Below are 27,448 nucleotides of genomic sequence, written 5' to 3'. Positions count from 1 at the left end.
GGCAGTAAACTTGAATTCGCTTCATGCTTTTTGTGGGAATATATCGGACAAAAAGCTAGCTTTTTTTTTTGAAACAGGCGCTTGTAAGTTATACTCGTGAAACTTTACTGATTTAAGCAGTATTTTAACACTTTTTTCAATATACTGTATGAGCAAATGGAAGAGATGGGAATCTATTTCTGTCGTGTAATAAAACAGCTTTTAAGCTTTTTGTAGAGCTGTCAATGAACAAACACCATTCGCTAGGAATACAAAGTATGCCAATTTCTTCAAACTACCTTTTATGTCATTACAAAAACAAAGTCCATCTTAGGTTAGGTTAGGTTAGGTTTGTAAAAAACGTTGGGAATGTTTCATGCCTAGTTCGCTGATCTGTTCTGCTTTATTTTTCTGCAAATCACATCTCTTATCAATTCGTTAAAATCTTCTGTAGTGAAAGCTAAAAGGTACTTTCAAATTAAGGTTATTCACATAACAGAAAAAAATTTTGATTATGATGAGACGTTAGAGTAAATGCGGATAAGCTTATTGTGAACTATCTTTACTTTAGAAATTTGCATTTTGGGGAAGGTTAAAATTTTTAGTTAATTCAACTAAAAATCGCCGACCAAAGAATAGATAAATATCTATCCAATCAATGGCATTACAAAATTGTGTTATGGTAATATCCGTTTGTACAGTTTGGCAAATATAGGAGTGAATGTCGAGAAACGTATGAGAAGCACGAAGTTAAAATGAGAAAGTATTCGGATGACAAAGAGGTTAATATGCTCTTGGTGAATTAGTGCGATAAATAATGAACATAAGTACCCACGCAGTGCTCTTCACTGTCTAACAGTCACAACGGAACTAACAATAGTAGTCTAGTATACCAGCTTGAGAGACCGTACTAATCCCTACTACCATCATCTAGTAACGCGCATTGACAAGCGTGGCTATTTCACATTCATTCCTGTATTTTCCAAAGTGTACAAATTGTAAGACATTCGATTTCAGCAACATGGTTCATTGTTATACGAGGGTGTTTGAAAATTTCTGAATAAACGTAAAATTAACTGCACTGGATGTTAGACTGCGTAAGTGCTTTTAGTGTTTGTTACGCAACGCATCATCATACGTTTTTGGTCAAGTTAATGTAAAATCCGAGGAAATTCAAGTAAAAATTGCTCGAGCAATTCGGGAACGAGTGCCTCTCTAAGACTCAAGTGTATGAATGGTGTTCCTGTTTCCGAAAAGGTCGAGAAGTTGTAGCAAGCTTGCCATATGTGCGGCGCCCCAGAGCAAGTTAGTGTAATGAGAACGTCAGCGCTGTACAAAAACTCATTTTAGGAGACCGACGCAGCAGTGTCAGCGATATTGCTGAAGAATTGGGCATCAGCGTAGGACGTACCGCAAAATTTCAACCAGGTATCAATCACAATCACACGTCTCTACGAATTGGGGAAACAACCTCCTTATAGTCGTGACTTGTCGCCATGCAACTATTATTTATTTGGTCCATTGTAACAGACACTTGGACGGTCTGCGATTCGAAAGCAATGCGGAAGTAGAATCCTTCATGCGTGAATGGTTACGTGAGAAGCTGTGTAACGGAGATTATTTAGAAAAACTGTAAAAAACTTAAGTTCTGTAACTAAATAATGAAATTTTTTGTAGCAAAATTTCGGTTTATATTTGAGCCACCCTTGTACTTGTTGTGTTGATGTTTTAAATTACCTATATAATGTAGTTTTACAAATTATTATTCTACACTTGTAATCAATGAATGTAGAGTTGATAAAGTGAAGTAAATATGCGTACTAAATATTTTTATTTCCAATTTAAGAGATTATGAAAAACTGAAATTATTTGTAGGGTGTATTATTCAGAAAAATATGGAGTAACTGTGCATCCTCTATACTTCTAATCGAATCGTTCTTAATTATTGAACAAATCTATTTAACATTGTTTTTTCAAACGTAACAGAATGAAATATTAGCAGGATACCTTTCTTTATGTATACCCTGTATATTATATAACTTCATCCCTGGTGTATAGAGAGATTTTCAACTGTTGTTCACAAGTCAAATTCTTTTGACTGAAAATTATGAATTATATCATATTTTTTCATTTAAAACAAAACAATACTGAAATGAAAATAACTGAAATTTGAAAACAAAGTTTATTCGGTGCAGTTTACTGTAAATCTAGAATAAATTAATTTATAAATATATGAAAATTATACGGTTTTAGAAAAATCATTAAAATTTTTTTACATATCGAGCCTCCTCATCATCTAAGCTATTAAATAATGTAGCTTTTTGTGCGCTATTTTAAGCATCATTTGTCAAAATTAGTTGACGCTCTTGTTTATTTACTTACCATAAACAATCCATAGAATACAGTAGTGTAAACAACAGGAATTGTTGCTGCTTCTTTTAAAGACATTGTGTCAGGAACGTCATAAAGTAAATATTCATCCGCTAAATTCAAAGTTGACATCTGCCCGTGAAGTCCCATTCCCATAACTCGTCTTCCACTAGAATTTATTGAAACGAATTTGAAATAAATTTCTGCTGATTAAAATTTCGAAATAGTAGATTCAAACTCAAATATAAATGAAGGGTGAAGATTCAGAGAATAAAATAATATGATGTAGTCACACAAACAGGAAAAATGTACAAGATCTAGAAATCATTTAGGAGAAGCATGATTGATTTTTTTTTAATTATTATTATTACATAGACTGGAAAGTTACTTAATGTATAATTGTTTTGTACAGCATTTTATTCACACAATAGCGAAAGCTCGATCGAATTTTCCTGAATTTTATTTAGAAGTCGAGCAAAAATAGAGGTGCAAAAAGTAAAGGTTGATTAGAAAAATATACTTTTTTAATAAAGAACATGTTAACGGGCATGGTCCAGTCAAAACTAAATTATTGATAGAGCTTATATTTATCGCGAACAGTTTCCTATATGTACATCATATGCTATAACTATACACACAAGTCAAAGCCTAAGCTCAATAATGCTCTTATGAATATCGGTTCTGCAGTATTCACATCCGGTCAAGCTTTCGTTGACACTTACGAGAGTTAAAAGGTGGGTTACATCTTATTAATGTCGACTTTGGAAGTAATAAAGCGCAGGAATCATCAATTTGTGAAAACAATAGACTAAGAAGCATTTACAGGCCAGACTTGTAATATCAAAGCTTCCGAGAAAAATCCAGAGTGACAGGGAATGTGCTTTGAGAAAAACTTTAGCTGAAGCTAGAAAAGTAGTACCGGAAAAAGAAAAGAGGAAGACTACCTACAAAAATAAGAAAAGCTCATTAGACAGAGAGTGGGTTTTTAGAAAATTCGTTGTTGGTATTTAAGAAGTAGAGGGTACTGGAAAGGAAAAAAAAGGTGTTCTTACAAAAAGAAATGAGATGCCCAAGTTGTGGGATCCATGTAATATCAAGTAGTTTGATTTATTCTGTCCCTACTTAAGAGACCTTCTGTCTTAAGTTATTACATAATTAGCTTATCCAACAACATCTTATAGTGACCAAATTAATATAAAAAATCTTTCATGTTTGATTAGAATAGATTGACTTGACCATCGCATGAAAACACAATGCCATCAAAAACAAAACAAGTATTTAAACATAAAACATTCTTAATATAAAGTAGCAACTGAATAAATCAATCGACTTGATATTACATACATCCCAAAAATTTTTACGGTAAAAGAACTGAGTTGCGAAATTTTTTTTTACAATTAATATCTTTACACGCAAAATTATTAAAAAAAATCACAATATGGTGTTGGCTGATAAGAGGTTGAAAGTATGGGACATTGAGTAAGCCGTAATCATCTGACATGATTCAGTGATATCAATTTTGAATGATAACTTGTACTTGACAAGATCTTGGCAAGATGGGTGCCGCGTTTGTTCTAAATCTACTACATATTTTCTTGTGTAATAACGGAAAAATGTTTAACAGTGTTTATCAACAATAGGGACAAGTTTTTTAGCAGTTTCGTTACTGGGCGAAACAGTAGTCAAAACAAAAAAACAATGACACATGTTTCGATAACCAAATTATCGATTTTAGACACTGGAGGTAAACAGCTCTACGACTATCTGCAGTTTCCATAGGAAAAATCTATGGATTGGGATTTCCCAAACGCCCTATTATCCGGATTAACCGCCAAGTGATATTTTTTATTTCTAAACCCAAGTAATGGTTCGACTGAAAAATATTCAATCTCAACAATGACACGATATCATTAATAAATATATTGATGACTTCGATAAATCTTTTATTTGGAAGGGATGGGCAAATTAAGAAAATCAAATGAACTTCAACGAACACAAATGAGACTACGTTAAAAAATATACTGATTTTTTTATCCAGAATCTACATTGACTCGTTCTCGTGTGTCACTGTTTCGAGCAAATTTTTAGAAAAATTCTTTGCTTGTATAGTTGTAATAACGGAATGACAAGTTGAAATACTACAATAAATGTCTAATAACAATAAGTGATTGCATATATTAAAAAAGTAACGGAAATCTACAAAATATTTGCTATTGACAGGTATATTCAGCTGTAGTATAGATGTCAAACATAATCGTTTCGTTTCGTAATCTGTTTTAATACGATGTTAGTGGTCACTTTCCACTAACACATTTTTCCTTGAAACTTCCAGAGTGAATTTTAGATGAAAACTCCAAATCTTTCTAAACCTCTTAACTAATATTTCATGAAGTTATGATAGAAATTTGAAACACTGTGATACTAATACTTTATTTCTTACTCTGATGTATATCCTGAAAATTCTATTCCTTGGATACATTCTTGTTCCAATCTATTCGTTGTAATAACATCTACAGTTATTTTCGCAGTTGCAGTCATAATATCTCTAAAATTGAGCGGTGCATAATGAACATGAACGAATGTTTTCTCAGGAGGAGCGATCATGTCTTTTTTTAGATTGCTTTCGATCCATTTTATGGTAGACAAATCTCCTCTAGAAGTGGTATTTACGAATAAATGTTCTGATTTCACATTTTCTAGATTATCCAATGGTAAGTGTCTATATGTGCCCCAAGTATTATTTTTCCAAATGTTTATTGCCATATTTTTATCAAGTTGTTGCTTATAAAACGGACTATTTTTATTAAACTCTTCAGCATCATCCATAACAAACAGCGCTCTTATATAAGAAGTTTCCGGTTCTCTTCTAATACAGTTGACAAATCCCAGAATTCCGCTTAGAGGATTTTGAGTGTATAATACTACATTGTCACTTTTGTGTTTCTTTATTATATCTTGCAATGATTGAACCCAATCCAATTCTTCTGAAGAAGATACGTCTAAAGCAAAAACATCTCTGGTTTTTGAGCATTTCTTTAAGAGAACTATAGTCTCTTCAGGAGTCTTGTGGATTGTGAATATTGTAAAATCATTCACTTTTGTTGTAAATATATCAATATCCAATTGTTCAGGTTCTCGAGATACCAGAAAGCTGTTTACTTTTAAAGATTCATAAGCCATTTTGAGTACCTGAAATAATATAATTACCTGTTAGTTTAAAAAATCCTTCTCGAATGCAGGAGGCAATTAGTTTTATTCAAATAATTTAAACATTTTTGTTGATGAATAGCAGATAGATATTTGACTTCTTTTACAAAGGGTGGTTGGTGGATGATGTTTCATCAACAAAAATGTTCAGATTAGGTTAGAGGAATTCAAACACTTGACTTTTTGTGTGATTCTACTATGTAATAATGTCCAAACATAATATTATATTTTTGATTTATTACAAAATAATACTAATTAATAACTACGTATGACATGATATAAAATCTCGAAATTACAGGGAGACATTGAAATATATTTGACAAAAGTCTTATATTGAGGCTTCTTTTGAACTATACATCACACAAGCAAATTGTTAGTTCTTGAAACCTACGAATGCAAAAATTGATGAAAAGACGAAAGAAATGTGCAGAACTGAAGATTTCGATATGAGAAAATGATTAGAACATAAAAGCTATGAACGAAATATATGGATGAAACAGAAATATATAAACTAAAAGTGGTACTAAACGAGATAATGCATCAAGGAAACAAAGGAAGGCTGAGGAACCTAGGAATTAAGCTAAATATATATGAAAGAAATTATACTACCAAGATATAATACTAACAGGCATACCAGCTGAAGTAATGGAGAGTAGGATGAAAAATGAGGTAGAAATCTCTTTAGACAAGGTTTTAGAAGTGGAAGAAACACAAACAACTTAATATTTATAATTAAGTGATAATTCAGTAGATAAAGATAAGGAAATTCGATAGATGTTGGAGAAGCCTTAGGTTTAGCCAAAATAAGGAGGGATGACATTTTTAATGTACTTAGAAACTGTGATCAGAACAATGTGAGATGCAATGAGCAAATAAAGGAGAATCGACAGAATTCACCACAAGGATAAGTGCTATTCAAACCAGTCAAAAGACCAATGAAATTGTCAATTATTTAATTCAAAGAAAGTGTTTTTTTGGAAAAAACTACCAATAAACATAAGAATAGACTTTGTTAAAAAAAAGTAGTGAGACATACTATAATATACAACTGTGAGACATTCACATTGAATCAAATAGAAAGACTGAGAGAAAGAATGAATGAAATGTGAATTGTGCAGCTGGTATAAGTAGGATATAGTGAGAAATGAAAGATAACAATACATTGAAAAAAAGTATAAGTCATCCAATCCAGCAAATAATGATAATATGGCCTATAATTAAATAAAAACTACTTACCGTTGATCTTTCTAATAGCCGAGAACCGACAATCAAATTACAATCAGTTTCGGTATGCAGTTCTTTATCTTCTATTGGAATATTCCCTTCAATATCTTGTAATGGATTCTTTGTTAGTATTTTTACTGAAGGTTGAATAAGTGGCTGATCTTCAAAAGCGGCTTGAATAATTGGAATTATTGTGGAGCTATCTTTTGTGAATTCATCAATTAACTCGACACACTTGACTTTATTTATTATATTATTTTCAAGGAAAATTTGCATATTTATTCTAATCGATTCATCTAGTGTGAGAGTAGTTACGTTGGGAACAAATTGATACTTTTCCAAAACTGGTATTCCTAGATCTTTCCTTCTGGGTATTGAATTGGCAATTAGACCTTTGATTACCATACCTCCACATCTAAAAGTGTTAGGCATTGAGAAAATCATCAATCAAATCATATACAGTAGTCTTATGGTACAATACTTATGATAATATTGTACCTACTAGTATGCATCATTAGTCTGATGCATAAGTGTCATTATATGGAACCAAATCCAAAAATTAATACCAATGTGTCTTTTAAGATTGTGTCACTTCTTTGGCAATAATTCAATAAATATTCAAGATATTCAAAAATTAAAAAAAAAACAGAAAGCCAAAAATTAAAAAAAAATTCCACTATTTTGAACTGTGACGATAATATTTATAATTTAATTAAGGTATTATAATCTCGTCGCTGTATCATCTACCCTTCCTAGTTTTTATTGAACATCAGTATCTGGAAAATCATGCCAAGTTTCTCGTCCAAAGCATTTTATGCATTGGTTTTTAATAACAGTTAGTTCGGAGATCTCAAGACTCAATATGTGTTTCCTGTAATAACTTTCTTAGATATTGTAGTAATAAACTTTCGAAGAAGTTTCTTAGTGATATAATTCTGGAATAATACTTATTTTAGATTCTTCCTTCTTCTGAAACTTTGTCTTGTTAAGTACCGTTTCCTGCTCTTCACAAATGAACTTTTCTGGCCAATTTTGCCTGCTTCCAGCTTATTCCAAAATGATCGGAACCTAGAAGACGTTATTGTTCGTACCTAGGTCATTAAGTTTCATAAGTATTTCACAGATTAGTTTTGAATGGAAGACCTGGGAATTCAATGCTTTGATAGCAGACTAATTGTCAGATTGAATCTCTAAGTTGCATTTTTGATGTCTTATTGTTAGATTTATTTCTGCACCTCTTTCAATGGTAAGTACCTCTATCTAAAAAGCTCTTATGGTAGTTAGAATTTGGCGACATCCCCATATATCGCCTTGCAATTTTTTCTCTAGACTAGTTTGTATATCTTTGAAAATAATATCTTCAGTATGTATTCTCTAAATATATTTATAATGCATTCAACAGTAGTCCTTTCTGTTGTGATATTAACTTATATTTCAGGATAGCTCTGTGCTAAATGATATGTTATCCTTTCTTGTTGAATGAAATTTTTGATATTTAGAGATCATTTAATATCGACGTCAAAACTTGAACATGAACAGATGCTATTATCATAATATATAAGAATTCATCATCTGAAACTATGAGGTAGACGCTTTCTTTCATATATTTTTTATAATTATTCTGTATAGTATTATTAACTTATATTGGATTATGAAGGAGATATTTGATAATCATTAGACCATGTTTCTAGATTCTACAATTTTTTGACATATGTATGTAAAAGTAAAAATAAAAAAATGCTTTAATAAAATATTCTCCAAATTACCTTACATCCTTCGATATTGGATCACAGGAAACTGGAAGAAGAGGCTCCTTCTGTTTCTCCAGAAAATTCTTTGTCACCCATTCCAAATGAGATTTGACAGGTATAATCATTTGCGATATGTAAGTGGGCACATACAGCAATCTCGTGTCTGATTGGAAAATATTCATTTGCAGCATGTTGTCCATAAATGCAATCCAATTATCTTTCCATTTTATCAAACCCACGTTATATTCTGGATTGAATTCTTGTATGCTTCTGAATTCTCCCCTATAATTTCAATTATAAATATCACATATTTCATATCACTTTAACTTTTTTTCAACCTTCTAGATTCCGTATTTCAGAAACAAGACGTTACTTAGACTTCATCTAATTAATTTCACATCTTATTTCTTTTTACATCTTACATATTAATTTTATATTTATACACGAGTAATTCTGTATTATAAATATGAGAGCAATTATTTCTTAGAAAATAATACAAATATTTGGAAATTGCACGTAAATTTATTTGAATGTTCATCTGAATATTTGCAGGAGGAAATTATCTTAGATTATAGTTGGTTTCATTTATATAAATAGAAAATTGAAATTTACTTCATCCTCTTACGTTCCCATATCTATAGGGTGATTCTTAAACAATGATCTAAATTAACTGTTCATGGGACAAAAATAACATAACAGCGAAGCATTTTTGTTTTGGAATTAGACCTCAAATATTGGTATTGACAAGATGAGTCCAGCTACTTTTTCTCACTGATTAATTCATAATTCAATTTTTTAATTTGGATAGCAGTATTATTATTGTAGTCAAAATGTATACTTTTTGGATCTTCAAAATATTTGTATTTTAGTGATTAACTATATGATCTTCAGTAGTTCAATATTCTCCTAATTGAGGGAATTTATGTAATAGACCTCCCAGAATCTTAATTTATAACGTCTGGATGTAAACATTGTGTATATAGAGCTAAATTATTGAATTATGTTGTTTTAAAATAAATTATCAACTTTATATACAGAGTGTTCTAGAACTTGATGCAAAAAATTTGGTACTGAGTATATTACGGTAAAATAATTCTGTGACATAGAAAAAAATTTTTCATATGAGCATAACCCACCTCTTACCTTCAGATGTAGTGTAGAATTATTTAACCGATTAAAAATTCTTGATGTCTGAATGTATAATTTAGAAAATATACTCAAATATAAGTTCTGGTTTCGCAACTTTGAGGCCTATAACTCAGAAATGAGAGGTAGTGTTGTCTATATATAGAAATTTTTTTGTGTCACAGCATTATTTTCACGTCATCTAGTCCCTCCCGAATTTTTTGCATCAAGTTCTGGAACATTACATATGAAGTTATAAAATAGAGAGGATTTCTGATGAAAGCTTATTTGATTTCAAATATTCTTGAACATCTACCTCCCTATGTCATGTTATATGAAAGGCATTATTACTACTGAAATACAAATTTATTTGCTGAAAAAATGAGAATGAAAAATTCAATTTCCTCCTATAAGAGATTTCGAAATTTCTAATGAATATGAAATATCAAACAGTTTTATTTTTTTAAAATTCAAATTTACCACTATAAATTATTGATCATAATGTACATTAAGTTGTTTAATGATTCTAGAAAGAACTCCATTCTATTGTACGAGGTGTATTAAATAACGAGACTAGTTATACAAATATGTCATTTTGATATTATGTATATTTATTTATTATCACCCTCAATAAATCCTTTCTACATCCCTACATGCCAACATTGTTAGAAACAGAAAGTCTTTTTTTGTCAGTTCTTTCAGGACGCGGGCCGCTTTTTCATTTCCAGCTTCAAATCTTGTCTTTTAAGATCCGGTGAAACAGGTGGGTGGTCTAGCTCTGAGATATTGTACTTGACTAGAAACCTCTTAACGGACAGTACGGAATGAGGTACTAGTTTTGCATACAAACTTGTCGCATGTTAAAATGTTGATGTAAAATCTCCCAGATATATTCTTTGTTAATTCCTATAGATTGAGCAAACGCACAAATACTTAACCGACTGTTAGATCAAATAAAATTACTGACTTTTTCGATATTTTCAACTGTTTTTGACCACTCAAAAACAACATACAGTAATCCCTTGCTCTATTTGTACGTCGATCATTTTTACGGCAAAACAAATAGGCACTTCCCATAAAAACGAATGCCACGAACTGGTTCGAAACTTCAGGCTAAACAGCTGACAGTCGCGAACTTTTGGCGTATGCGTACTTTTTCTGTAGTAGCGCTAGTCTCGTTACTTAATACCCCCACCTTGTATAATCCGAATTTGTTTGCACTTTTCACATAAACTGTGTTCTACTATTGTTTCAATTCTTTTATGCAAACTTTTGTAAACATTTTTAGATTTTCATAGTAGGTATATTCTAAATAGTATACGGTAAATGTGGTTGGAAAGGGATTTTAGTCCTCTGTTCAGAAATATGTGTATTCAGTATACATAGAGCTCTTAAATTGAATCTATTTCATACATATGGTATTATATGTCGTCAAAATGTTTTGTTGCTTACTAATATTTATTAAAATAATTTGAGTTGCTATTACTTACGAATAGTTGTATCCTCTAAGACGGAATTCTTTATAAATATCCTTCGACGTCAATTTATTTGGATCAGAAGGAATATCAGTTAACACATTGATAGGTTCACACTCAACACTTTTTGCAAACAGTTTTCCTGTGACCACTAGAGAACCACCTTCAATTATTTCAAATTTACCAGAGATTTTATTGATAATAATTTCGAATACACAATGTCCTTTAAGGGATAGTGTTGTAGCCCTTAAAAATCTGACATCCTCGAATACTATATGTTGCATGGTTGTTAATGATATGTCTTTTATCATTGATAAAGTTTCCCATACAATATATAAGTAGCCAGTAGCGGGAAATAAGATTCTTCCTGTAATAATAATGATGACAATATTTATAGTATATTTGCACCTCAGCATTTATTTCGCATCTATTTCTCGTAAAATTTATCATATAGATATATATTTCAATTGGTATGATACCTAATAAAGGATTGGGGGATATTATGAATATGAGAAGTAGATTAAACGTTTTTTAATTAATTGCAGAAATTGAACTGAGCGAACTATCTTAAAGAATTCAATAAGAAGGGGATGAAGACAGGCAATGGTAATCCCAAGTGATAGAAAAGATGAGTAGAATTACCATCAGACATTTCAGAAGACATAGTGACATTGAATTAAAAAGCAATTGCACCAGAGAAAATGAAATAGGTTCAGAATTGATGTTATTTAGATTCTGTGTTTCATATAGACATAGTAATTACTTTCCGGCGGACCAAAGAAATAACAATGTCAATTACAATCCAACGGTGAATAAAATAAATTCTACAAAAATATAAAATATAACCGCCGTGGAAAGAAATAACATCCGAAACCTATTGATCTAGGATATGAAGAAAACCATTTAAAATTAATGTTGATAAATACAAGGATACAAGTTGAAGTTCAAAAACTAAAGATGATATTAAAGGAAAGCTCCGAATAACATGAAGATAATGAAAATTAGCAGAGCTTTATGGAAAGCTTTGGAAGCAGAACAACTTATTTATTTTAGTACAGAGTCTGAGACGAATTGGAAGGGTAATATAAGGAAAAGATATTGAGGAGAAGATAAAGATGAAGTAGGCATTGGAAAATATATTGAGGATACTTCAGATAGAAAAAATGTCGATTATTGGCAAATGGCAACAATAGAAAAAATAATATCGGTACGAATCGGAAATGTTCTAGATTATTATGTCAATCTCATAAAAAAATATAAATATAAAAATAACCAATCAATTGTATAATATGACTTAGAGTTAGAAAGTTTGATACAAAGACGGAAACAACGAATTCACATCATAGGTAAAAAAAGTATCATTTTTGACACATTATGCTTCGGAAAATGCAGGTGTAAAAGCTTTTACGATACTTACAATAATTAACTACGAATATGTATTGTTTGATTATGTTTTTAGTGAATATTTTTTACAAAGTATCAATTAAAACCCAAATTATCTGATAGGTTAATTTAGATCCAAATCTTTGAATGTCCTCACAGAAAACAATCAACGGGGTTAAGATGTCCTAGCTGGGCACTTCATTGATCCACGTCTTCCAATCCATCTTATTTCAAACTGATTTACCAGAAACTTTCAAACATTGAGACTATAATGTAGTGGTGCACCCTGTCTTGTTGGAACCAAATACTGAGATCAAATTGTCACTATTATTTGGATTCAGAATTTTGGGGCGCGGGGTGTATTTTTTCTGTTTGTCATCATGAGTCATGAAAATTCTCTGTGAGTTTGTGAACAAGTTAAAGTTTGTCACTAACATTTTGTTGTTTCTCAATTTCAAGTCAATTTCTGTTGTAGTTGCGGTCTTCTAATGACTTCAAAATATCTAACTTTGCATCGTCATTTATTCATGATTTTGGAGCTCCTCTCTCGGTTCCCGGTCTATTAAATTTTGCAACAATTCTGCTTACTGTACTTCTAGCAATTGAAGGTATTTCAAAAACTATTTATTTAAATAAATCACACATTCCTTCATTACTTTGAAGACTTTGGTAGTAATCTACCATCATTAGAATTTCTATCCTTCCTCTTCCGGTCATAATAAAACCATAATAATAAAGTTGGCATAATTTTTTGTTATTCAAGGCCGCTTGACATGATGCAAGATAACATGTTGCATGAAATTTCTTGCAAGAACAAATTAATGCTTGCCACTTGATATTGCATCATGATTGTCACTGATAAAAATTCCATTAGTAAAAGTAAATAATTTCCTAACCTCAAATTTTATTTAGTATTTTGTGGGCGGTTCAAATTTGTAAACAAAAAAATAGTGTCAGTATATCACTGGCCATAATTATATTTGGTGCTGCGTTGCTTCTGGGGCCTGATAGGCAGAAAAGAGCACCCTGGCGATATTGGACCGGGTCCTGGTTGGATACAACAAGGGAAAACATGAGTTTAGCTATAGAATTAGTCGAGAAAACATATAAAAATTATTCGAGAATGGATGAAGAACCATTTGAAAAACTCCTAAGGAAAATAAAACATAAAATAACTAAGAAATTCTTGGCGAAAGACGTAATATAAGCAGATCAGATCGTTTTCCACTAGAATTGCAAAGTCCATGTAATAAAAATGGCACCAAACCGATAATATTGCAAGTGCGAGATCTTGTATTAAACAATCAGTTGAACGCATGCTTTTAGTTGAGATTGCACGTTGTCTTGCATCATGTCAAGCGGCGTCTATTCATTCAATCAGTGTTTTCTGATGTGAAGTGCTTCTATATTTCTTCAAGCATTTTTATGAATTTATGTATACATATATTATTTATGGACCTGTAAATATTCTCCTTATATTTTTTTTACTTACCATCAATGGTATGTCCCTCGATAAAATTAAATTGTTGGTCGTCAAGTTGAACTATAAGTAATCGACTCCAAATTTCACCTAATTTAAGATTTTCTAAGTTATATAAAGGTACGAACCAAGTTCGCTCATGTTTCCATTTAATGAATGGTGATATCATTCTGGTTCCCTTGCTTACTGGGAAGTTGATTTCTGGATATAATTTTGCTACTTGAGGATTGTAGCCGTTTATGTATAAGCTGTGAAATTAATAATACTTTTATATATTTACACTGTGATAGGCAATTATTTCTATAGGTTTTATAATTGTAATCAACAAATAAAGCCATTTCTGGATATATTTCTTCTAGTAGAGAAATTTTTTCAAAAACTTTGTGCAGAATATCATTTGAACCTCATAAGCTAGCATTTTTTTCCTTATTTTGATCTAATCCTAAAAATATTTACAGTTTGTCTTTTTAATATTCCTGGAACCTTGAAAACTAATATTTTGGGTGATTAATTAAATCTCAATTTTTTAGTGACTTTGAGTGAGTTAGCTATCTACTAAACCGAATTAAAATGGCAAGATAATACTTATCAGTACTTTATATACTATAACTTCTTCTCATGATCCGCTTTCATATGTCCCTGATGCAAAGTTATGATGCTAAAACACAGTTTCTTATTATTCCCGTACTTTTAGCAGAGCTTCGCAGGACAATTAATGACATAAAAAAATACTCTACATTGTCTCCTTATTAAGTTGCATCTCCGATTAGTTATTTTTATGTTTTTTAGTTTTTACAAGCTTTTATCTACAAAATGTAACAATTTTTTGGACAATAAAGCATTTCTCTCTCTCTCTCTCTCTCTCTCTCTCTCTCTCTCTTCAATTTCTTATGAAGAGCGCGAACCAAGAAAAGGTAAACAGGAAAGATATTGTCAAATATTTGAGTGAACCTTATTACATGTGAAACATGCTATTTCTTGTAATTGGATTATATACTAGTTCTGTTTGCTCATGAATTCATATGATATTCACTTAATGATACCATAAATGAAGAAATACAACCACTTTCAATGGCTTAATGGAAAAATACCTACTTTCCAGTTGTTCTTAAAAATCCTTCTAATAAATTAATATCTTCCGGTGGAACCATTGGAATTATCTTGATATCTTCCATATTTGATTCGAGATTTGGAATATAACCTATTGTAATTACTGTAGAATTTTTTTCGATGTTATCGATTTTATCAAAAGATTTTTGCGACAAGGCGTTCACCAAATACTCAGCTAATTCGATCTTTTTACCAGGTTTCCCAATTTGTAATTTTTTTAGGATACTGGATAAGTTAGCCAATAGTTGATTTTCTAAAATGAAATATTATTTTTATTAAACTTTTTTCATCAAGTGTTGATATGACAAGAATTCATGAAATTTCAAATGATGAAATATTTTTATTTACGGGGATTTATTGGTATCTAGTTACCCTAGATCAGTTCCATCCATAAACAAAATATTGCGTTTCCATAGCAACGAACAATAACTTATTAGAAGTGTCAGTGTAAAGTTTGACGTCAAAAAAGTAAACCAGAGTTACGCAATAAATTAAAAGAAAAAAGATGTCCACCGAAATTGCGAAAATCAAAACATTGGAGTAATGAGCCATCATCAAGTCCTATATTTAAAAGGGTTAAGAGGTAAGTTGATTTACGAAGATATGCTTAATACCCTTGGTGATCTATGTCCTTGGTATGCAATCGTGAAAAATTGGACAGCAAGCTTCATAAGAGGTAAAAAAAAACTCAAATTTTTGAATGTTTACCACATCGCGTTCGATCTGTGCTTAATTTGGAAACGATGTAGACTTCTTAAACCGAATTGTTATTATGGATGAGACTTGGGTACATTTCTACGATCCAGAAACAAAGCAACAATCGATGGAATGGCGACACTCTGGTTCTCCAAGTTTCGTGTCCAAAAATCTGCTGGAGAAGTTGTTGCTTCAGTTTTTTTGGGATTGCCATGGAATAATCATGATCGATTATTTGGATAAGGGTAGAACAATAACTGGAGATTTCTATTCGATATTACTGACCACTCTACGGAATAAAAATTAAATAGAAAAGAAGCGGAAAGATATCCAAAGGTGTTTTGTTTTTGCAGAACAACGCCCCTGCACACAAATCTCATGTTGCTATGCAAAAAATTCGTGATTTAGGGTTTGAATTATTAGAACACCCCCTTATTCACCAGATTTGGCTCATTCTGACTATCATCTCTTTCCTCAACTGGAAAAAAGTTTAAAATGTCGTAAATTTTCTTCCAACGAGGAGGTAATAAAAGCTGCGGAGGTCTGGTCTGGAACATTTTTTTTTAAAGGTCTAGAGACGTTGCAGGTTCGCTGTAATAAATGTATGCAATTGAGAGGAGAATATGTTGAGTAATAAAATATTTTGACATTGAAATTTTGTTTGGTTTTCAATATATCCTCGTAAAGTGGCGAATCACGTATTCATTTTATTATTTGATATCTATGTGAGGCTATAATGATTCGAAGTATAAGCAAACAAAACAAAGGTTTTGTAATTATACTAATTTCGTACTGTCATTAAGAAGTGTGAAGCGTCATCGTTATTTTGCATTATATTTTTCAAATTTTGATTCATAAAACATCAATTGTTAAGCTAAATAAACTTGGAAGAAGAATCTGATTGCACTCCTCACGAAATTACAGAAAATGCGTGAAATGTAACTCAAAACCTGCATCCCGAAAACTCAAGTGAAATATACATAGAGTCATTTGGCAATTTTTTGGATTGGTGTAATACTAAATAAATCAAACATTACATGGCAAATAATCTTATTGCTTATTTCTAAAATTTTGTCACAAATATATGATCAATATTCTGTTTTCAACATTAGTTATTTACGTAATAAATTCGGGAAGTGATTTAGTACTGTACAAGAGAGATGTTTATGGACAAGGCGACGAAGGAGCCAAGTCGAGAATATCTAATCGAGTACCGTAAAAATAACTTATAATATAACTTATAGTATGTTTTCTTTTCGTACTGTTTTTGGTTTTAAATATAAAGCAAAATTATATTAAAATATGAAATGTCATATTTGACAATCTTACTGAAAAATAGTAGATCTTTTGATTATTCTCTTATTATTTAAAAAAATAAGTTAGGTAACATTGTAAACAAAGGCAGACATTTTGAATTTTTGGAAATACAAAAATTATTGAGAATGGCTGATAATTCAAATAAAATTGCTGAGAAAAAAGCGAAAGCAGTAGAATAAATTATGCGCAAATATGCAATATTTTGTGACTGGTGTAATAAATACGAGGTAAGAAGTGCTGATGAAAATGATACCGCAAAGTGCCATTTCCCGGACTCAAATTAGTACTGTTAAGTCGATTTCAAAGTACAGTATGAAAAAAGTATTTTTTAATGTAGTCCTAGATAAAATACTGTATTATAATTGTGCGTGAAGTACTTTCGCGCTCTCGTTGCGAAAGAACTATCTGACTAGCAAATGGCAGATAAAATTATTGAGATAAGTAAGATAAGAGGTGAAACGGGGTATAGTGTAGGAAATAAAATGAATCGGAATCCATTCGCTAGAGTCCAAACATCACTCTGAGCTGAAATCGCGAGTAAGACAGCTAGAATTCTGCAAAGTTAGTAGTATAGTAAGCATAGTAATTGACACCCCAAAACAGCCCTTTTTTTATAGGTTTATCATCCTTTTTTCTTTGATTTCTCCACGTCCTCTTCTACCTCGTACCTAGAAATTACTTGTATGTCGATTGAAGCTGTTAACTTCAATGCAAAAGAAATATGACTCAATAATTAAAACAAACGACATCTGCGGTTGTATTGGAATCGTAACAATAACAACACATGTCTAATACTAGTACAGTCTATAACTTTTTCTATAATCTTGTAAAACCTAGTCGTAGTTTCTTTTGTATTGGACTGAATACTTCCAATGCAGTCAAGATCCATGAGTGTCCCATTTCTAATTAGCATAGTAAAAACAAAAGAGAATTGTGTAAAAGTCGCAGGAAGGATGCTGCCTATGTAATGAATTTGTGCGTAAGGGTAAGGTTTTTTAATAAGAATCTGCCAAATATTAATAGATGAAACTGACATCTTGATCAGCGCTCGCAAGAGTCAATAAAATCTTCGTGTATGGACAATGTCTTCAAACTCTGCAAGGCATATGTTCATTATCAAATTTAAGACAACGTTTTCGGTATAAACCTATTTCCAATATTCCAATAATTTTAGGCAAATATTTAATCCTAAACTGGTTCTACGTTATGTTTTCACACCAACCTTACTCCAGTCCACGTCCTGCACAAACTGAGAGAAATTTCATACAACCTTTTCTTTTATCTAAATATTTAATTCAATTCTTTTAACTTTGTTGACTGATGCACGAGTTGAGAGTGATGATTTCACGATTTCGAGATGATTTCTGATGGGTGCTATGACTGTATTTCTCAAATCATAAATTTGTTTCTCTTTGTCCAGGAGAAGCCGTTCTCAATGACTAACGAGTAATCTTTATAGCTAAAACTGACAAGGCATCAATCTGGAATCTCCTATAATCAAACTTGATCTTTATATATCAGAGAATGTTAGACATTAATAACGAAATTTTTAAACCTTGTCAAGTGTTTCGGTACAAGGTAAAAAACTTTTTTCCGGTTTTCGGCGATCCTCAAAAGTGGAATTAATTTGGAATATATGTCAGTAGAGCTATTGTGTTTATAATTAAAGTGTAGGAAAAAATAAAAATATTTCGGACACCAACTCCATAACTAGAAAATAATGTAAAGTGCAAAAAGTTTAGATACTTACTAATTGGTAGACATTCGTTTGATATGAAACTTGATCTGAACTTATCCAAGTTTGCACCATTTTCTGAATTACCGTTAACCTGAAATATTAAACTAGTAGTAGACTTATTTGTACTAATTTTTGAAAGAATGAGGTAGATATACAAGGTGTTCTGTATAAGAGCCGTCACAGAGCTGAGGTCTATAGGGGAACCAAAATATGACGATGAGGGGCAATTTACTCCTATACCAAGTTACATCCTTAAAGAGTTATAGTTTGAGCAAAAATATCGAAAAAAAAATTTTTTTGCAGCCCTTTGAATTGATAATACCAAATTTATTACACCGTATAATAATGTTAAGGACTCTGAGCAATGGTAAGTAGAAGGCGATCAAACTGTTTTCAGCAGTTTATTAGGAGTAACCTAACCTTAAAATTTCACAGAAGCTTTTTATCGATTGTAACTAAGTCGGAATTTCTGGTGAACACACTGTTTACACTACCACTATACCAACACTGACAATTGTACTGTCCGATGCGCGATTTGATAAGCAAGTTACGTTTTCAGAGACTAAAGGTAAACTTACTAGAAATCAAAGGACCGATAAAAAACTTTTGTAATATTCTAAGGTCAGTTTGTACTGCCCATTATCAAATAGTGAAAATCTTATCTTTACAAAAAGAACTGTATAGTAAACAACTTGTTCAGGTCAGCATTACAATATTTGATTACCAGAATCAGTTAATCATTCGAAAATTGAGATAAACAACTACATTATTTAAAAAATTAATCCATTGGAATTCCTAAACAAAAGTAGTTACTTAATCGAATACTAGTGAGAAAATAATGAACGTGAATTAATTCCAAATATTCTATTATGATCGAGAATGTTATAACGTTTTTTTTTCTCTTAGCAACCAATATAATATGCCAAATCAATCAATAAAAAAAAGTCTTGTGAAAAACCGAATACAAATTTTAATAAACAATTCAATATTGTGGTCCTTCGTATCTGGATAAAGGAAGAATTAGCATCAACTTCAATAACGACTTGTGGAAATTACTCTCTGAGCTAGTCGACGATACTCTCGACGAACTTCTTCCTTGATGTGAGTCTTCATCTATATATATATATATATATATATATATATATATATATATATATATATATATATATATATATATATATATATCCTGTTATGGTCGAAAGTTTCAAATTGTGTTAATTCTGCTAGAATCTATTGAGATAGGGCGAAGGTATATAATTCTTTAGATTCATTACTAGGGATATCATTCAACTAATAGAATTTATTATAGGTAAAATAGCAGTATTTTATTTAGTAAACCAATCAGTTTAAACGAAAAATGTCTCCTAAGGGATTAGAAAAATTAATAACCAGACGGGAATCATTAAAATTTAGACTTGTCAACTTTGACAGTTACCTTGATACTCTTTTTAGGGCTAGAAATGCGGTTAGAACGACAATTTGAAATTAATCTTGGATTTCAAGTACAAGATGAAATAGAAATTATTACAGATGCTGATCTGGAACAATTCGCGAAAAGAGAAAATTTTGAAAAGCAATATTTTAAGAGCTGCACGATTGCAAAAGAATTGTTAGGTGACCTTTATAAACAAAAAAATGAGAAAGCAATGAAAGCGTCTACTAGCAATGAAAATATTAAATTACCACAAATTCAGCAACCAAAATTTGCGGGAAAGTACGAAAATTGGCTCGAGTTCCGAGACACATTTGACTCCTTAATTCATACGAATAATTTAATCAGTGACATCCAAAAGTTCCTTTATCTGAGGGTCTCTTTAGAAAGGGGAGCTGCATAAGTTATTAGATCTTTGAATTTTTCTGTAGCTTGGGAAATACTTATAAATCGATTCAACAATAATAATTTATTAATATACAACCATGTTCAAGCAATATTCAACATTCCATTTATTAAGCAAGAATCTGTTATTGAATTGAGGCGAATCATAGACACAGTTTCCAAACATTTACGATCCTTACAAACATTTAAACATCCTACGGAATTGTGGGAAAGTTTGATTATTTTTATATACTTGCAAATAAATTGGACAAAACATCATTACGGGAATGGGAGGAGCCTAAGCTCTCTTTGGGAACTGTGAAAGATTATTCTCCCACATTAGATGATTATAAAGATTTTGTTAAATCTCGTGCAGATCTCTTAGAAACATTATGGCTATCTAACGATCAGTTAATTGCTTTGCAGATTCGTTAATTTCAGAAAATCGCAATATCAAAACAAAATGTTCATATTGCAAAATATCAAATCATTTCATTCAAAACTGTTCAGAGTTTTTGAACCTAAGTATTGAACAAAAAATCAATGCGGCTAATAAAAATAATTTATGTACCAATTGTATACGTAATAATCATTTTGTTAAAAATTGCTTTGCTATGCCATGCAGAAATTGTAAGCAAAAACCTAATACCCTTTTGTGTACAAGTCCTCAAACAAGTACTTCCCAAAATCCAATCAAAATCTTCTGTGAATCTTTCTAATATAAATACTACACATACTGAAGTACTCTTATCCACTGTAATTGCGAATATTAAGGATCATAGAGGTGGATATATTAGGTGTAGAATTCTGTTAGATACCGGGTCTCAAGGGAATTTTATCACTGAAGAAACATGCGAACGGCTTGGCTTACAAATTTCTGATGTACATATCACGGTAAGTGGTATCAACCAAATAGAATTTGTAATTAAAAATAGATGCGAATTAACGGTCAAATCCATGGAAAACTCTTTTTTTAAGACTATATCTTGTTTGGTAGTTCCTCGTATTACTCCCCAATTACTATCCGTATCTCTAGATATTTCTTCTTGGATTATTCCAAAAAATATCCAACTGGCTGATCCTAATTTCAACCTAAGTAGTTCAATTGATATTCCAATTGGCGCAGAACACTTTTTGTGTGTCCATCGTATTGGGAGTAATTTACCACTCTTACAAAAAACTGTTTTTGGTCCTGTAAATAATTATACATCGAAATCTATTAACTGCCATTTTAGTGAGAATGCATATGATAATTTGCATCAGTTATAACAAAGGAAACTTCTAACAAAGCGAGTAGCCTCTCCGCGGAAGAATTGAGATGTGAGGAGCTATTTATAAAAACTACAAAACGTTATCAACATGGTAGATTTGTAGTAGAAATCCCTCTAAAGAACGGCAACATCTATCCACAGATGTGCAAAAAGTGATTTTAACTGTTTTTTTACGATTTAGTAGTCTAGGAATGTCCAGGATATCTAGGAAATCATGTTTTCGACAAATGCTTCTCAGATCACATTCTACAAAATTACAAAGTAACAATGAAACGAAGAAGAAATTTTTCTGATTTTTTTTAAAATTCAAACCTAATAGGTCCCTCCAATATGCAAAGCAAATTACAGTATGTTCGCATCAAACATAATTCCAAACCGTTAAGGTATTCTTAAATTAAATTCTTAACTGATAAAGTATGTTCGGTACGAACACTAGAAAGATTTTAAAAAAACATGGTTTCAAATATAAAACACTAAATAAAAGGCACACAAAAATTCGGAAGTATCGTAACGAAGGAAGAGAAATCTATTACTCGAATGAAACATAGTTTGACAATCACGATAATCTTCGAAAGGCCTGAACAAATGATAATATGGAAATGTAAAACAGAAGCATTATTATTAAGTTCGAAGCATGTTAAGGATAGCTATTTAGATTACCACCGGAAGATTGAATGGACCCTTTTCGGGTATTGGTTCGAAGAAAAACTGGCACCAGCACCGCATGCAACAGTGTAATTGCTTTAGATAACTTTCTGTATCATTCGTGGAATTCCATATATGTATCATGTAAAAAAAGTTGGAAGCCAATGTATACATGTACCAATTTTAAATAGAATTGATTTGAAAAACATTGATTCTGAGTAAGATGAATGTGATGCTAGTGATTTAGAATAATATTGTAGTATATAAATGGGGACCGCAGTAGAAAAACTTGATAAGTTATAGTTTTAGAACTTTCCAGAAAATTGTCATAACTATGAAGTTGAGAAGCAATATTTTATTGTTATAAAATATTCACTGTATTGTATATAAGTTTTTTTATCCCTATATTTTATCGCTTGTTGTATAAAGCATAACTCTGTACAATTCTTAATGATGAGTTTCTTATCTAAGTTTCTAAGACGATTATGGTTCTACAAAGTGAGAACATCTGTGATGACATCTTCGCTGGCATTATACCCCTAATTAACCTACCCGATTAGTTCGATCATCTTCTTTATCTTTATGTTAAAGGGTTGAAAATAAATTAATTTTTTAAAAATTTTTTCCCAGCTCCATAACTCAATGGGGCTCTATAACTGTTCAGGGTTGCAACTTGGTATAGGTGAAATTTCCCCATATTCACCTCTGCTTTGTGTTGGTTTTTATGCGAAATTCTCTTTATGACGAGTATAATTATTATCAATATGTGAGATGTAGCAGCCGCAGCACGTAGTAGTAACTGTGTCAATTTAGAAATTCTTCTCACCATTGTACTCTCTGAGATACTATAATATCGACGAGGTGAAGTAATTATTTTAAAATTGAGCCTCGTTTGCTCACTGCGACTCACAATCACTGTAACTCGGTGCAGTAACTATTTCCAAGTAATTTAACTTTACTGTAAGATACAGTAAATGCAACACGGTATAGTGATTGTGTGCACGTAAAGTTCATGTGTATAATGTGAGATACAATGACTGCGAGATACTATTGTATGTCTCTTAGTATTTTGTTAATATGCGAAATGCAACAACTGTATGAAATTTATACAAATATGTATATAAAATTCATTTCACTTACTGTTTTCTTCGCTTCCATTGATACGTGCGAGTTAATGGTTGTATCAACAACATCATTGATTACTAATGCACATTCAATAGTCTGTTCTATTGTTATTATACCATTGGAGTAAGCAGCAAGCAATTCGCCATAAGAATATCCAAAATAGTTGGTTGGCTTGATATCCAAATCTTCGAAAATAGCTAAAAGTCCAATTTGAACTAAAATACTTCCCAAAACTTGATTTTTAGATCTGTCGGCATAATTATCGAAAAGTGTTTTATGAACATCGACACCTTTCGAAAGTAACAATTTTTGTAATCTGAAACAATGAAAAATGTTATCACAGAACTTTTAGTGGGTCAGTTATAAACATACTTGTCTATGGACTTGGTAAAACTAGATATTAGTTGTAATTTTCTTCCGGCTTCAAACCATTCGCTAAATTCACCAAAAACAAAGTATAATTGAGCCTTAGTAACGGAAATCGTTTGAATGAATCTGCATAATTCTCCTGATTTCGATACTATCGAATAACCTCTATAAATGTGATTGGGGATATTTGTTCTGTAAAAAACAAAATATTTTACTGATATTGTAAACACAAAAGTAGAGAGTGACAGAACACATCGATCAATAAGTTTTCGATTAAATAGATAGAAGCCATCGTAAACCACATTTTGCATGTTTGCCTAATAGTAACATCAATGAAGAAACAGTTTTCAAAAGTATTCCTTTGATTTGGAAAAGACGTGATAATCGCTGGAGCTAAGTCCTAAGCTAACTGTTCATCCAAATTTTTTCAACAATTCTTGTATTTAATGAGGGCAAGGGGAGTGTTATTATTCCTCCGTCAGTTATCCTCTCCAGCGATACTAGATTGCTCGCCTAAGTTTGATCAATATTCTACAATATCTGTTGTTCCAGGTGACTAGATTGTTGTTTTGTTTATGAGGTGTAATAAAATATTCACGTTTTATCTGTAATGAGTCCAACAGCTTATTCTTGTGGTTTACCCTCTTCCATTCCTCAAGAAACTTACGAGTACAGTCAAGGCGTTGCTTTTTGTGTCTGTCAGTCAGCAGCCGAGGGACCCCACAAGTACTCACCTTGAGTTAACCGAAAGTTCTTAGTAAATTATGCCAGGGGAGGCTTCAGGAATGCATTCAACAAGTTCATTAAATAACTCACATGCTGATGGCTCTTCACGGACAGTAATTTTCTTGCGTGGAGAAGCCGGATTAGTACTCAAACCCGAAGTGGTAATCAATACCACACGGTTGCCTAGCGAATTCTGAGCTACGTAGCGATTCGCGAACAGGCGAACAGGTCGAAAATGGGAGAATGAATGCGTACAGCACTGATCTCGGATTTAGCCTAGCACCTCCACGAAAACAAGAGAAATCCCAAAAATAATGATGGCAATAAGCAAAGTGAGAAATGAGATACTTGAAATCACAATACAAAAGTATTTACACCATTTTACATGAACATTTGAACAAGATAAACTTTCTTTACAAATGTATGCTGAATCAAGACGGTAGTGATCTAAGTGGACTTGACTCAGCCAAAACTGACCGAAACTAGTAAAAAAGAAGCAATTAGCTGGCAAGTTCATGGCAATTTTTAAACATTAGTGTTCCGATTGGGAAGTAAATCATAAAAAAACGGCCCCATATGCATGACACATGCTACACGCTCCGTTAGTTCAAATTAACTTATTTTTTAATCAGTACCTTGTATATATTTTTTATTATTAATGCAAAATAAGTCAAAATCTTATAAAGTAATTTCATAATTCCATATAAGCTTTCTAAAATAAACTGTCAATTAAGAGAAAGGAGACAAAGTGAACATCTAATCAAATAAGATTGTTGTTCGACTCTGTTAATTATTTTTGTAAAAAAAGAACGTTCGCGTGATTTGTTTGTTGCAATTATGCTATTTTTGACAGTTGATATTGTGAATAACTCTGAGTATATACGAGTTGTTACATTTGAAAAATGTGTTATAAGTACTAGCCTATATACGAGTACTTCTAATCGACTTATAAAGATAGCTTCAATGAGAAATGAAAGAACGTTGAGCTGAATTTTATCATTTGAAAAAAAAAAACTATCTGGATGAATAAGTTGGCTAAATAACTTGTTTTTTACTAAAACGAGACATATTGATCGATTTCTTGTGTGATACCGAGTATCGTTCACTGTTAAAAAATGCATAGTTTCGTTTCGGCAAATCTACCCACTAAGATGCAATCAAATTTTAGATGGATTTCACTAACTTATTGAGAATTAAAAAAAATACATTAATTTCACTACTATATTTCTTCTGTGGAACGGGATCTTACCTGAAAACATCATGTATTAGTCTAACATGTTCAGCATCTAAAGTATTAGATTTCAATTCATCCAAAAGATATGTAATCGAATGGAGTGTTCGTCCGCTAACACATATTAATCGTGGTATATCATCTTTCGGAATGCCCTTATCAATTTTTTGTTTGTCATTAGCTTTTATCAAAACATGGCAATTGCCTCCACCAAAACCAAAACTATTGATACCTGAAAAATAATAGTGCGTCTTTGAGTCAAATACTTATGAAAAAAAAATCAAATTAGTGGAATATTTTTCAGATGATACCGAGAATAATAGTTGCGAAACTATTGGAAGTATAATGACGATAGAAAATACGAGAGTTGGTCCCTTTGCTGGGCTCTTGACTCACTTATAATTGTTTTGTTCATTAATACAATCTCCAGCGATTAAAATATTTGTACCATCGGTATTTCAGTATTTCTATTACACATTTCTATTACACTTCGAAATAGCATTTGTGTAACGTCTGCTTACCACTGATTTACGCACATATGACTTTATAATCCAAAAACATTTTTCACCGGGAAAGTTCTTTTTGAACTGCTAAATCTAGAGGATACTAATTCGAAGCCTGGTGTTGTGAACTTGTGATTGGGTTCGTTATTCCGATGTAACAGAACACGCAACTTCTTTTGGTGTTTTTCTTTTATCGCCTCGAGTTATTTTGGAACTAAATTGGCAAAATGAGTACCTCTAATTGTAGTTTCCCTTTATATATAATCTTCTAAAACAGTGCTCCGCAACGTTTTTTTATTCGTGGCACACCAAAAGCTTTTTCTGGTTTTCACGGTACACCAAATTTAATAGGTATAAATATAATAAAACAACACGTATACACATCAGAAAATAATACATTAATTAATATTTTAATTCGTTTTATTTTACATATTTAAGGTATTATATGTACATAACATATATAATTAATTACAAAACTACAATAATACAAAAAAATAGGCAAAAAGGGTAATTAATGTGATACTTGAGCTTGTTTCAAGGAACACAAGTATTTTATATTGGGCTCGATATTTGATAGTGCAACTCGAAGTTCTTGATCGAGATTTTTTAAGCAAGACCTCTTATCATTTTGAATTAAAACAAGTGTCGAAAAGCTTTGTTCGCATGAATATGTTGTTGAAAAGGGGATTAAAATTGAAATAGCCTGTTTTGAAATTTGAGGATATTCATTCTTTACCGAAATCCAGAAAACATCCAATGGAACTTCTCCAAAATGTAGTTTTAACGTCCCGTCGTTACTCAGTTCAATAAACTCTTCTTTAAATTTAAGAGAAAATGCATCAACAGATTTTTTTGCATTAGTTGCAAAAGGATTGCGAATCCAATCATATTCTTCACTTTTAATCGA

The 27,448-nt window shown here is 31.6% G+C and overlaps 1 protein-coding gene across 1 annotated transcript in view; it reads right to left on the bottom strand.

Annotated features, from left to right (window-relative positions):
• Nucleotides 1-27,448, bottom strand: part of LOC130903917 (fatty acid synthase-like) — a 72,218-nt gene that overhangs the window by 22,140 nt on the left and 22,630 nt on the right. The window contains exons 9-19 of the mRNA XM_057816304.1: nucleotides 26,057-26,270; nucleotides 24,085-24,273; nucleotides 23,728-24,028; nucleotides 18,868-18,946; nucleotides 15,090-15,357; nucleotides 14,007-14,242; nucleotides 11,147-11,498; nucleotides 8,547-8,813; nucleotides 6,793-7,195; nucleotides 4,790-5,538; nucleotides 2,362-2,518 (exon numbers count right to left, since the gene is read on the bottom strand). Coding sequence (XP_057672287.1) covers nucleotides 2,362-2,518; nucleotides 4,790-5,538; nucleotides 6,793-7,195; nucleotides 8,547-8,813; nucleotides 11,147-11,498; nucleotides 14,007-14,242; nucleotides 15,090-15,357; nucleotides 18,868-18,946; nucleotides 23,728-24,028; nucleotides 24,085-24,273; nucleotides 26,057-26,270 — 3,215 coding nt within the window. The remainder of the gene's footprint in view (nucleotides 1-2,361; nucleotides 2,519-4,789; nucleotides 5,539-6,792; nucleotides 7,196-8,546; nucleotides 8,814-11,146; nucleotides 11,499-14,006; nucleotides 14,243-15,089; nucleotides 15,358-18,867; nucleotides 18,947-23,727; nucleotides 24,029-24,084; nucleotides 24,274-26,056; nucleotides 26,271-27,448) is intronic.

The sequence above is a fragment of the Diorhabda carinulata genome, chromosome 2 (genome assembly GCF_026250575.1).
Source record: "Diorhabda carinulata isolate Delta chromosome 2, icDioCari1.1, whole genome shotgun sequence".
Lineage (NCBI taxonomy): Eukaryota > Metazoa > Arthropoda > Insecta > Coleoptera > Chrysomelidae > Diorhabda > Diorhabda carinulata.
The sequence above is the reverse complement of the archived record's forward strand: the minus strand, read 5'-3'. Positions and strand labels throughout refer to the sequence as shown.